This window comes from Prionailurus bengalensis, chromosome A2, assembly GCF_016509475.1.
Source record: "Prionailurus bengalensis isolate Pbe53 chromosome A2, Fcat_Pben_1.1_paternal_pri, whole genome shotgun sequence".
Lineage (NCBI taxonomy): Eukaryota > Metazoa > Chordata > Mammalia > Carnivora > Felidae > Prionailurus > Prionailurus bengalensis.
Window position 1 is genome coordinate 12,591,871 of NC_057348.1, and position 13,396 is coordinate 12,605,266.

General features: G+C 48.2%; 1 protein-coding gene across 1 annotated transcript; it reads right to left on the bottom strand.

Annotated features, from left to right (window-relative positions):
* Positions 1-1,229: 1,229 nt before the first annotated feature.
* On the bottom strand, positions 1,230-13,160 carry SMIM7 (small integral membrane protein 7). The gene is made up of 5 exons (XM_043590310.1): positions 13,035-13,160; positions 12,911-12,952; positions 12,377-12,429; positions 7,580-7,670; positions 1,230-2,361 (listed from the first exon to the last, which is right to left on the bottom strand). Exons 1-5 carry the CDS (start codon positions 13,058-13,060, stop codon positions 2,346-2,348), a joined length of 228 nt encoding a protein of 75 aa, XP_043446245.1. The 5' UTR covers positions 13,061-13,160; the 3' UTR covers positions 1,230-2,345.
* Positions 13,161-13,396: the final 236 nt, after the last annotated feature.

The window sequence follows — 13,396 nt, forward strand, 5'->3', positions numbered from 1 at the left end:
CTCAGGTCATGATCTTGTGGTCTGGGAGTTCAGGCCCCGCAGCAGGCTCTCTGCTGTCAGCATGGAGCCCACATGGGATCCTCTGTCCCCTTCTCTCTCAGCCCTTTCCCTGCTTGTGCGCTCCCTCTTTCAAAACGAAATAAACATAAAAAAAATGAAAAACAAAAAAAAATAATAAAAACAAAACCAATACAATTGCTCTTTAAAGGTGTGTGTGCACAAATGTAGGCAAAGGAGAGAAAATGCAGGCAGTGAGGACACCCACACCGAACATTTACGCTTGCTGAACTTTTCAATCGCCCCAGGCAGACGGGACCCTCAGACCCCTTTTGGAGACTGGAAACTGAGGCAAGGAGTGGGGAAGCAAGCAGCCAAGGTCTCACTAGCAAGGAGCAGAGACGGGACTCGAACCCGCACCTAACTGACCCAGAAGCATGAGCGCTTAAATTCTGGGCAACCCTACGCACCCAAAACTCAAACGTCAATAATCTTTCACGTTAATGAGGGTTCTTGAAAAGCTTCCTCAAGATACACATCCATGAGACACAACTTTCAAAAGGTACAGCAGAGCCTCCGAAGCGATGCTGATGGGAGCTTAACAAGGAGATAACAGTTCTCTGGGGGAAAAAAATACAACTATTGAAACAAAATCTCAATGACAGCATTCTCTTCGCAGAGCGCGATTCACCCCCGTAACATATATGAATGCCTCTCCTCACCGAAACCTCAGCACCAGTCTGAATAAGGCGGCGAGGTTTCCTCGCACCACTGACACGGCTTGATGAGTGACCAGGCAAGATCTCGGCACATCTGTTCTGGCTGACAAGGACACAGGCCTGGGCGAAGCTCGATTCGGCCGCTACGTTCCCCGGCGACTTACAAACCACACGCCCGGGTGTGACAAGGGAATAAATTACACAAGCAGTGAAGGAGAATGACGTTGGCAAAGCAGCAGGGAGAGCAGATTTGACCCTAGTCTAGCAAAACCCCGCTGCTGTCACCGGCTCTTTCTATACCGCCAAGAGTGGCCGGGTCAAAAATCACATTGGCCCAATTCCAGCCGCACATTTATTCACACAAAATCTCAAAAGGGAAACCTAAATATTGCCTCTTTTCTGACTTTTTGACAGCCTCCGAAATGAATCCTCAGTGTTCCCCACAGTGTAGTTCACAACAACTCGGGCTGGAAGTCAACTAACTTCTTGGTTAAAAAATGTATAAACAAAAGATCCTTTTTAGAAATGAGCTTTATTTTCAATGCGACTCAGTTCTGCAAGTCTACAGGTTTACTTGGTTACTTCTTCCTCCTGTCAGGTTTACCTACAAATCAGGATTTCAAAAACCACAAGGAACAAATCAAACACCGGCAGGATCTGGGTGCTGACCACCGGCATTTCGTCTTGGCAATAAAAGGCCTCCCTTTCAATGAAGATTCTGTGCAAAATGCTAGATTTCCTCGAGTGAGGCTCCTTGCTTTTCAACCTTGAAATCACTCACTTGAAAATCAGACCCGGAATTCCAAACTTGGAGAACTGGGTCCTGATACCCGCCATGGACGGCACCCTCGTTCTGAAAATGATACAATTAATGGCCCCAAAAGTGACTTTAACAGAGGGCTTCAAGGCAAGGCGAAGTTTCTCCTAACACCCACATCTGCCTGCTCTGTACCTCTCTTCCATGGAAATCGGTAATACTTCACCCTTAAAGTCCTGGGGATGACCTCAGCTGCACTGAGTGGCCAAGCAGAGCCCATCGAGACAGGAAAGGAATTTGGACACAGGCCCAGCAACAATGAACTTGCTTGTTATTCGTAAATACAGTCCAGTAAAGAGGTTCCATCAAACTCAAAAGCCAACCTTTCTGTTTCAGATCCCTGGATAAAAATGATTTTTTCAAAACTTGGGTAATTGGAACCAAAAAGGACGGTGGTTAAAAATAAACGGAGAAATATCCAGAAGTGGGTTTCTAGCGGAAGCTTGGAAGAAGAGGAATTCCAATCTAAAAAAACAATCTAGACATGTTCTTTTATCCGTAGGGAATGCAGTGTTATCACATTCCCCTTCCATAAGCCCTCCTCAAACTCCTTAAGTAGTCAGCATTTCAGAGGAGAGACCAAAGTGAAAAGATCTTTGAAAAGAAAACAATGACGTGGCTGGGAAACCGTGTGCAGCTTGGCGAACATTTTTTTCCACCCACCACGAACTTGGGCTTTCTGGGAAGATCGCTGGTTTTCCAGTCAAAACCATTCTTGAAGTCATCAGGAACGGAGGAAGGGAGACCCGGCATCTGGGAAGGTGGTTCCTGGTTCCTGGTTCCTGGTTCCCGGGAAGGCGTATATCTGGGGCTCAGGAGCCAAACAGCCTGGAAAAGTCGGAGGGCAGAAATGCACATGAAGATGCGAACGAAGCAAAGCTATCGCTCTGAAAACACTTTCAGAAAATTTTTTTATGTTACTATTAAGATTATTTTGTATCCTTTATAATTTTGTAAGTGATTTTTCTGTTATGCAACGTGAGCATACTTAACACTACCAAACAGTACATTTTATTTTTTTTAATGTTTTTATTTATTTTGAGACAGAGACAGAGCATGAGCAGGGGAGGGGAAAAGAGAGGGGGAGACACAGAATCTGAAGCAGGCTCCAGGCTCTGAGCTGTCAGCACAGAGCCTGACGCGGGGCTTGAACTCACAGAGTGTGAGATCATGACCTGAGCTGAAGTTGGAGCTTAACCGCCTGAGCCACCCAGGTGCCCCCAAACAGTACATTTTAAAAAGAAGAAAGCTATTTAACAAAGTATCTATTTCATCAGAATCTGTAACATTTTAGCCCATTCTCTATTACTGCCAGTCAGTGATGACTTTCATAAATTAAAAAAAAAAAGATATTAACGTTATTCCAGTGAAGGAAATCCTGAACAGGGAAGGCTTGGAAACTGTACAAATGTCCATCAAGTTGAGAATGGGTATGTAAGTTATGACAGAGGTTTACTGGGGAAAACCACAGGGCTATTAAAAAGATATATATGGTGGGGGGTTGCCTGGGTGGCTCAGTTGGTTAAGTATCTGACTTTTGATTTCGGCTCAGGTCATGACCTCACAGTTCCTGAGTTCGAACCCTGCATCGGGCTCTGTGCTGACAGTGTGGAGTGTGCTTGGGATTCTCCCTCTCCCTCTCTCTCTGCCCCTTCCCTGCTCTCATGTGTGTGCACGCATGCACTCTCTCTCTCTCTGAAAATAAACTTAAAATACACACACACACACACACACACACACACGGAACTCTGTTACCTTTACGACATTTCTATAAATCCAAACTCTTTCCAAAATAAAAAGCCTTTTTGAAAAAAAAAAAAAACAAAAAAAAAACAAAGTGCAGGACCAACTGGATTACAACATATGCAAAAGAATGAAGCTGGATCCCTACCTCACACCATCTACAAGAATTAACTCAAAGTGGATCACAGACCTAACTATTAAAATTAAAATCAGAGAACTCTTAAAAGAAAACTTAGGCCTACAGGTGCCTGGGTGGCTCAGTCGGTTGAGCATCTGACTCTTGATTTTGGCTCAGGTCACGATCTTGCAGTTTGTGAGTTTGAGCCCTGCTTTTGGCTTTGTGCTGACAGCGTGGAGCCTGCTTGAGGTTCTTTCTCTCCCTCTCTCTCTCTACCCCTCCCCTGCTTGCATGCTCTCTCTCTCAAAATAAATAAATACACTTTAAAAAAAAAAAAAAAAGAAGAAAGAAAAGAAAACTTAGGCTTAAATCTCCATGACCTCGGGCTAGGCAACAATTCCTTAGCTATTACACAAAAAGCACGAGTGACAGAAGGAGAAATAGACTGGAGTCTACCAAAACTAAGATTTTTTTTGTGCTTCAAAGGACACCATCGAGAAATTGAAAAGACAACTCCCAGAATGGGAGAAAATACTTGCAAATCACATATCTGATAAGGGACTGGGATCCACACTATAAAAAGAACTCTTACAACTCAGTAATAACCCAACTAAGAAATGGACAGAGGATCTACACATTTTTCCAAAGAAGATACACAAATGACCAATAGGCACATGACAAGACGCTCGACGTCATTCACCATCAGGGAAATGCAAATCAACCCTTACATCTGCTAAGACGGCTCGGCTCTCATCAAAAAGACTGACAATCGCAAGCGTTGGCAAGGATGTGGGGAAACTGGAACCATCATACACTCCTGGTGGGAAGGCACACTACTGCAGCGACTTTAAAAAATAGTCTGGCAGAAGCTCAAAAGGATAAATATAGAGTGACCCTAAGACCCAGCAATCTCACTCCTCGGTATTTACCAGACAGCCTCGAAAACGTGTGCACAAATGTTTGTATCAACAATGTTGGAGACAGCCGAAAAATGGAAACATCCCAGATAGCCATCAACGGATGGATACAAAAACAAGCCGAGGTGCAGCCATACAATGGACTATTCTTTGGCCACAGAAAGGAATGCAGTGTTGACATGCCACGGCATGTCGGAACCTACGAGACATCACGCTGAGTGAAAGAAGCCAGACACAGAAGGGGCCACACACTGCTTCGATTCCATTTATGTGAAATACCCAGAACAGGCAGATCCATAAAGAAAGCTGGAGGGAGGGGAGAACAGGCAGGAACTGCTTAATGGGTCTGAGGTTTCCCTTTCGGGGGTGATGAAAACGTTCTAGAATTAGATGGCCGTGGTGGTTTCACAACCCTGTGAATATACGACAAAACACTGAGTTGTGAACACCAACTTGCACTTTTGTACTTATTCATCCTTTTCCGTGGTTTTACACGCTCGTGTTCTCCCGGTCTTCCTCTCCCCAATACTTCAGTATGAAGATTGCAACGTAGAGAAGACTTAACAGAACGGTTCAGTGAACACCCACATATACACCACCTCCATTTTGCAATTAACACTCTGTTGTACAGGGTACCTGTCAATCTGTCTCCCTTATCTTTGATGTGTTCCCAAGTTAAGCTGCAGACGGTAATACTCTCGGTCCCTAAACCTTCAGGCACATTTCTCTCTGTATTTCAAGTTTTTCGTGCCTTTTTAAAATTCCCAAAGTAGCTCAGCTCAAGCAATACAGAAGTGGGTGCAGGGAACTGTGAACCATCCCCTCAGGCCCTGTTAACCGCGTCAGCGGTCACAGCATGGTCACCTCTGAGCATGGTCACGTCTGCGGACAGCCTGGAGTAGATCCGTCCAACTCCCTGCCTGGAAGTCTCCCCACACACTTCAGGCATTTATTTAATGTTTACCGCGTGCAAATCACAACTGAGGCCAGAGTGTGCATTTAAGTGACATCCAGCCACCTTTGCTTTCAAAACACTCCCCTGTGTAGACAGAAGTTTTAGCACACCATCAGTGACAGTAGCATAACAGTCGTACGGGCGTCCTTTGAATTACCTGACTATTCCCCTGTTCTTGGACAGTTAGGTGATTTCCAGTTTTGTTTCGTTTTCTTTTTTTTGTAGCAAAAGTAGAACAGCTTTTATTATTTAAAAAGCCTTTGTTACTTTGAACACATCTAAGGCGTTATTTTATTTACTTTTGAGAGACAGACAGAGCAAGCACATGAGGGGGGGCGGGGCAGAGGGAGAGAGAGAGAATCTGAAGCAGGCTCCAGGCTGGGCACAGAGCCTGATGCGGGGCTCGAACCCACGACCCCGGGATGACGACCGGAGCCAAGGTGATTTCCAGCTTTTTAATATCCTGGGAAAGCCGGTCACTGCCTCCCTGACAGGGCCCTTTCTGAAAAAGATCTTCCCTCCCTGTGGCCCCTACTGGAAGAGCCGGCCTAGGTCAGGGGTCAGCACACTCCCTGTGTAGCAAGTGGCACTGTAAGTAGTTTGGGCTTTGCAGGCCAGGCGGTTTCCATCACAAGGTTTCAAGCGCTCCACGGTAACCAAAAGCAGTCACAGAAATGGGTGTGGCCGCATGACAATAAAACATCGGGAAAACCAGGAAACAGATATGGCCCAAGGGCTGTGGTTCCCTGACTCAACCTAAGTGATTCTGCCGGCACCAGGACAACCCCAATCTAGTAGGACCTGGGTGACACCAAGCTAGGCCAATCAGGCTCTGCTCTCAGGAAGCAGAATCAGCACACTAGGCTACAGACTAAGCCAGCCTTGGGCTAAGCTGGAACGTCACAGAGCCTGAGGCTACTACCATCCTGGTCACGGGCCGGCAGAGGAGCAGTAAAGGAAGCTAGCTGGGAGAGAAGGATGATGAAGCCGCTGGACAGAAAAGAACAAAATGATAAAAACACACCGAGCTCGCCCCTGCCCCAGGACCTTCGCGCGTGCTATGTCCAGTGCTACTGTGCTTCTCTTTGGTTCTGCAGATGGCAAGGCTGCCTCTCGTTCTTTAGGTTTTGATTTAAACAGCACTTCTCAGAGAGGCTCTTCCCGACCATTTCCCAAACTGGGAGCCTCCCATTTGCCTCATGAGTGAGGTTTTCCTATTTATTTGTTTTCTGTCCCTGTCCCATCTGCTATACTGTGTGCATTCACTGATGGCAAGGACTATGGCTGTCTTGGTCTCAGCTATAAGCCCAAGGCACAGCCCGTGCTGGATAGTTGTGAATGAATGAAGGAATGAATGAATGAATGAATAGGTGGGAACGTGGAAAGACCGAGGCTGGAGGAGCACCCCCAACACCGTTCTACCTCCTGTGAATCTTAGTTATGCTTCCCATGCTCTTCTGCAAATCCCCTGGGCTCTTCACGAGCTCACCTCAACCGAGCTCCCAAAGAGGGCCTCTCTGGGCATACACTGCGGTCCTCATTCTGGGCTCTAAAACACTTTCCAGTGACACAGTGAACCCCCCCTCCCCCCATCTCCTAAGTCCTAAGTCCATCTCTAACAGCCACTGGACTGGCACAAGGTCCCCCCAGCAACCCTAAATTCAGCATCTCAATTATTCAGGACAGTCGATTTTCCTTCTCTCCCTCTTTAGGGTGAAGCAAGGGACCAGCCCAGCATGGACAAAATGCCAGATTCTCCTACTGTTTTTCTCGAGTCTGTTTACTAGGAGTCTCACAATTCATTAATAACAGAATCAAAATTAAGGCCCCGCTGCTGGGAGGAAAACCAATCCGATTAGATTTGTTAAGCCTAATGAGGAAATGAAAAATGGGCACGAAAACAGAAAAAAGTCTGAAACCCTTCTGCTGGCTTCCAGCAGGGTAGGAAGCAGGGACCCAGCAGCACACTGGTCATTCAAGCCACATTTTCCACCCTGGCAAGACACCGAGCATACACTAAACGCTGGCAAGAGGTAACAGGGCCAAGGCTCGAGGGAAGGCATCTCTTGGCAGCCTCTGCTGAGGTACCAGAAACAGCCAGGACTTGGAGAACACCGTGTTCTGGTCAAAGCTCCGGCCTAGACCACAGTGACACAGTCTAACCCGTGTAGACCCTGGGAGAGTTCTTATTTTGAAAGCAGAAAGCGTGACACAAAAGTGCCGACAGAGGAGACAGGGAATGACCATCAGGTGGGTCGATCTGGAGAACGACACTGAGGATGACACGGAAGGGGACAGGCAGGCTTGACTTACACGATCATGCAGAACATCATGAAGACATTCCACAGCGCAATGAAGATGCGGAAGTATCTGAGGCTCAGTAGGAACTCCCGGATGTTGTCACCTGCAAAGGCAGAAAGCATTTTTACAAGCACGGCTCACATGTCTGCTGTCACGGCTGCAGTGTGCTTCTGCAGTTTCCGCCCGCCCCCATCCCACTACCCCACGTTCCGGGGGCAGCATGGCTTTCCCTGTGGGTCGCCTCTGCTCCCTGACCCTTGGCATTCTGGCAGTAGCTGCCACTGACCAACCCCTGAGAGCACCCAGTCCCCAGTCTCTGATTGGCTCAGGGAGGGAACATGTGACCCAAGTCTACCCAATGAGAGTCAGTCCTGAGATTTTTTTGTCTCAACCACTGGGAAGGAGGCATTTGCTTCCTGTCCATCTTTCTGGGCTAGGAAGTTGTAAGCCCAGTCCTTTGGGTCAGAGATTGGCAAACTGTGGCCCATGGGCCAAAGCCAGCCCCTCCCGCCTGTTTCTATATGGCCTGTTAACTAAGAATATCTTTGATACTTTTTAATGGTTAAAAAAAAAAATCAAAGGAGTATTTTGTTAGACACAAACGTTACATAAAATTCATATTTCAGTGTCTATAAATAAGTTTTATCAAAATACACCCATGCCCCCTCATTTATATATAGGAGATAAACCTCAGAGCTATTGTTGATTTGGTTCTGGCTCCAGACCACTGCAATAAAGCAAGTCAAATGATTTTTTTGGCTTCCCAGTGCATATAAAAGTTACATTTACACTATACTATAGTCTATTAAATATGCAGCAGCATTATATCTAAAAAATAATGTAAATGCATTAATTTAAAAATTATTGGTGGGTGTATAGATGGCTTGATGCGCGGTTGAACATCCATCTGGCTCTTGGTTTCGGCTTGTGTCATGATCTCCCAGTTCGGGAGTTCGAGCCCCACATCTGCTGGGGATCCTCTCTTTTTGCCCTTCCCCTTCACTTGCTCTCTCTCTCTCTCTCAAAATAAATAAACTTTAAAAATATATATATTGCTGGGGTGCCTGGGTGGCTCAATCAGTTAAGCATCCAACTCTTCATTCTGGCTCAGGTCATGATCTCAGGGTCTAGAGTCAAGCCCCCCATAGGGCTCCAAGTTGGGCATGGAACCTGCTAAAGATTCTCTGTCTCCCGGGGCACCTGGGTGGCTCAGTCGGTAAAGTGGCCGACTTCAGCTCAGGTCATGATCTCATAGTTTGTGAGTTTGAGCCCTGTGTCAGGCTCTGTGCTGACAGCTCAGTCTGGAGCCTGCTTGGGTTTCTGTGTTTCCCCCTCTCTCTGCCCCTCCCCTACTTGCACTCCGTCTCTCCTCTCCCTCAAAAATAAACACATTAAAATTTTTTTTTTAAAAATTCTCTCTCCCCCTCTCCCCGAGTGCACGCACACTATCTCTCTCAAAAAAAAAAAAAAAAAAATACTGCTAACAAATGCTAACCATCATCTGAGCTCTCAGCAAGTCATAATCACTGATCACCGAACCAAATAGAACAATGAAAAAATGTGAAAACCTGCTAGAATTACCAAAATACGACACACACAAAGTGGGCAAATGCCGTTGGGAAAATTGTGCCAACAGACCTGCTCGCTCAGGGTGGCCACACACCTTCAGTTTGTAAAAAACAAAATTCTCTGCAAAGCACAATAAAACAAGGTATGCCCGGATTTGCCGCGGCTGCTTTCAAGGAACAGAGCTGAGATGCGGCACCAGAGAAGGTACGACCCACAGGGCACCTGGGTGGCTCAGTCGGTTCAGCGTCCGACTCTTGATTTGGGCTCAGGTCACGATCTCCCAGTTTGTGAGTTCCAGCCCCGCGTCAGGCTCGCGCTGACGGCAATGCAGAGCCTGCTTGGGATTCTGTCTCCCTCTCTCTCCACCCCTCCCCAGCTCGTGCGCACACGTGGTCTCTCTCCCTCTCAAAATTAGTAAATAAGCACTTTAAAAAAAAAAAAAAGAGACAGAGAGAGAGAGAGAGAGAGAAAGAAGGTATGACCCACAAAGCCTAAAATGTTTATGATCTGTCCCTTTACAGATAAATGTGCCAAGCCCTGCTCTCGGGTCACCTTTGTAAAAACAAGCAGCCTGAGAGTAAAACCAACCCAGAAGGACAAGGAGAGGATTGCGTGCAGGGCGGCTGGTATGAGCCCTGAATCCAGGTGTGCCTGAGAACAGTCCTACCCTTGGGAGGTTTCAACTTGCCTTACCCTTCGGCTGGGTTTTCAGTGTTTGCAGCTGAAAAAGGACACTAATTCAGGCAAGTAACAGGGGAGCTCTGCTTTGATGATGATTCGCTCTAGTTCCCCGATGCCACAGAGCAGAACCCATTTCGAGAGGAAACAGCTTGGTACGATGGATGAGACTCCAGAGATGTGGGTTCCAGAACCCTCCTTCAGGGTTTTAAGTCAATCGTCCTCCCTCACTAATCCTCCAGAATGAAACGAACGGGTCCAGACAGGGTAACCTACAAGCATGCTACCCAAAATGTCATCTCTAGACCACGGCTGTCCAGTAAGTACAGAAAATACCAGGCAGGAGCTCAGAAATTTACACGGCCACCCGATATGACAGCCATCTGGCATCACTGCATCATCCAAGCACCAGATGAGCACACAGACTTGCTGAACGCAGCTTAGATGAGTCCGGTATTGTTCAACCCACTGGGACAGCCACGTGCAGCTCAGCCCAGACTGCGGATGTCAAACGCGGGTCCATCCCCAGCATGTCTGAGAGGCACTGCTCGGCAAGGCCCTTCCTTGAGCCCAGCATCAAAAAACAAAACAAAACAAAACAAAACAAAACAAAACAAAACAAAACAAAAAACAGGCTCTCCTGCCATCAACGGGTGCTAACTAAAGGCCACTTGTTCCAGGCAGCAGCCAAGTGCAGGGGATACAGGGAAGAACGAGACAGGGATCCCTGCCCTAAGGAGCTCACACGGAGGACAAATACTAAACAAGTTAATCACACATCTGATTATTCACCATGACAAGTGCCATGGGAGCATACAAAGGGGGCATCCAACCTAGCCCGTGCTGGGGAGCGGGGGTTAAGCGCTTCGAGGAAGTGTATAAGCTCCGACCTTAAACTTGGGCAGGAGTTTACTGCCCTTCCACACAGGTGACCTTGGTCAGCCCCTGGCCTATAAATGCCCTAGCTTCCTCCTGTGTAAATGGGGGTGATGGGCAACTAGGAAGACCTCAGCACAGTGCCTGGCACACAGACAGCTCTCAACAAATGCAGCCACTACTGTATCAGGGGGTCAGCCAGGCACAGGGAGAGGGGCATTTTCTGCAGCAGCAGCAACAAGCACAAGATTACTAGCTGGAAGGAGACGTGCACAGAGCCCCTGATCACAAGGAAGCCACTGTTGTGACTGTCCTTATCGTGGACACTCTCACCACCACCAAGCCCTCCCACCTCCTACCCACCCCAGCTCCGATTTAGATCTATAGACCACAGCCCCAGGAGATGGTCTAGTACCTTCCACAGAGTGGGTAAGCAATATACATATAGCTGCTGAATGAATGGATGTATGAACGAAAGAATGAATGGATGGATGGTCTAGTGACTGAGGGTACAACCTGCGGGGTCCGAAAAAGCCAGCTTCCAATCGAGAGGCTGTCACTGGTTTACTATGTGACCACAAGCAAGTCAAGCCACAAGCCTGAACCTCAGTTTCCACACCTATAAAATGGGAAAACGCCCTTTACCTTTTAGGGGTGGAGACGGAGGGGAAATACCCATAGGAAGCACCTAAGGGGGCAGCTGCCACCAGGTAGGCCCTCAATAAAAGGGAACTGTCAGACTGTCCTCAAATTCACTGCCCCTCAGGGTTCGTATCGTCCCTACGCAATGCTCCATCATGGCACCCACTGCCTTGGCTGCTCCCTGCTGTGTCCCCAGCATCCAGCACAGTGGCTGGCATGTGACAGGTGCTCAATAATGCTTGGTGAATGAATAAATGAATGACACAGTAGTCATGTACACGTCTCATGTCTCAAACAGTCACATGAATAAATTCAGCAAGAAGTGTCAAACCTAGGGCCTCCAGAGGCCAGGCAGGTGAAATGATATCACGATGAGGGGCTGGGACGAGTAGAGGCCACAGGCCCTGCTTCAACGGGGTCCTGTTTTTCTCAACTTCACCCAACAGGTGCCAAGAGGTTGCTTGAACCCTGAGCTGTAGGATGTTCAGATTTTTCTTGAAAAATTTTCTTGAAAATTCAGACAACTGAATTTTTACGTGACATCTGATTTATTTGAAAGCTAATGTTGGCATCTAATTAAAAAAGAAAAAACAGGTCTGCAGTACTCTGAAAGCAATAGCTACTTGTGAGGCTGTTCAGTTGCTCGTTCGTTCATTCATTCATTCATTCATTCATTCATTCATTCATGCTGGAAGACTGGCACCACAAGGGCACAGAAATGGGCCAAAACAAGTTGGAGCAAGTGTGAGGGGCAAATATTAGCCACATGGTATCATACATAAAGGAAAATTCTAACTGTACGAAGTTATATGAGTTCTGACTTATGCGGGAAGGGTTAGCAAGAGAAAGAAGGTCGACAGAGGTGAACAAAAGGAACAGCACATCCTCAGGCCCAACTCTCTCTCTCTCACACACAATCACACACACACACACACACACACACACACACACAGATTATTAAAAAGAAAACTGAGTTAAGGCTTGGTAAGAACAAATTGTCCTCTCTGAATGGACCAATTTCAGAGTCCAGAAAGGAGGTCTTACCTGTGCTGGGCTCCCTCGACTCCTCCCCAAAGCCTTGTGTGTCCTTCTTTTTCCTACAAAGAGGAACAGACAGTATCCACTTTCGGTGGGACATAAAGACCACTCAGTCCTCTGGCCCTGACCCTCAGCTCAGAGGGCCTCGGACACCGTTTCAGCTCTAGCCCTGCAGCGGACTTGGTGACCTCGGGGGGTTTAATGCCCCTTTGGACCATCATCTACCAGCCAATCACAGCAAGGCCTGCAGCCACCAAGGTGGAGAGGTTAGTCTGTGGGTACGAAGGAAGGCTAAGAACTCTGGGGGGACGGGCCGGAGGCTCTCCGGGATGCAAGAAGGGAGATCGCCGTTAACGAAAAGTCTTGATTTCAAGTCACCATGGAGCGCAGGGTCACAGAAGGACAGACCAGGAAGGAGGCGTGGCCAGAGGGCTGGCTGGGACTTGGGGGCGTGGCCTACGACTTGGGGCGGGCTCACGCTCGTGGGGGCGGGTCTACGGGTCCCCTGGGTGGAGCCGCGATCCAAAGCGGCCTACTCACAGCTTAAAGTTGAGCACCGCCCCGGCGTTCATCAGCAGCGTCCTGCGAAGGGAGAATGAGGTTACCTGGGCCTCCCCTTGTCCCTCTTATCCTTCCTACCCCAGCCTCTAGCCCCCCTAATTACCCGAACAGCAGGATGTCCCCGATCATCGTTACGGCCGAAGCGTCCGTCAGAACCGGAAGCGGAAGCCTCGAAGAGGGAGGGGAGAGGAGCACAAACCGACCAATCTCGAGGCCGCGCTGGCGAGGGCTGGTCCAATCGAAGGCCAAGACATGCAGGGTCCCGCCCTCTGAAGGCCAGGCCCCTTTAGGAAAGAACAAGCGCCCCTTTTCTCTGGGAGGCCCGGAGGGTATTGAGGAGAGGGCGGGGCGATGGTGTGACGTCACCCGGGGCGGAGTCACCCGCGGCAGTATTAGGTTACGCACTGGAGGCGTGCCGCGCTGGAGTGAGGCCCCCAGCGCGCAGGAAAACTAGTGCAGTAGCTT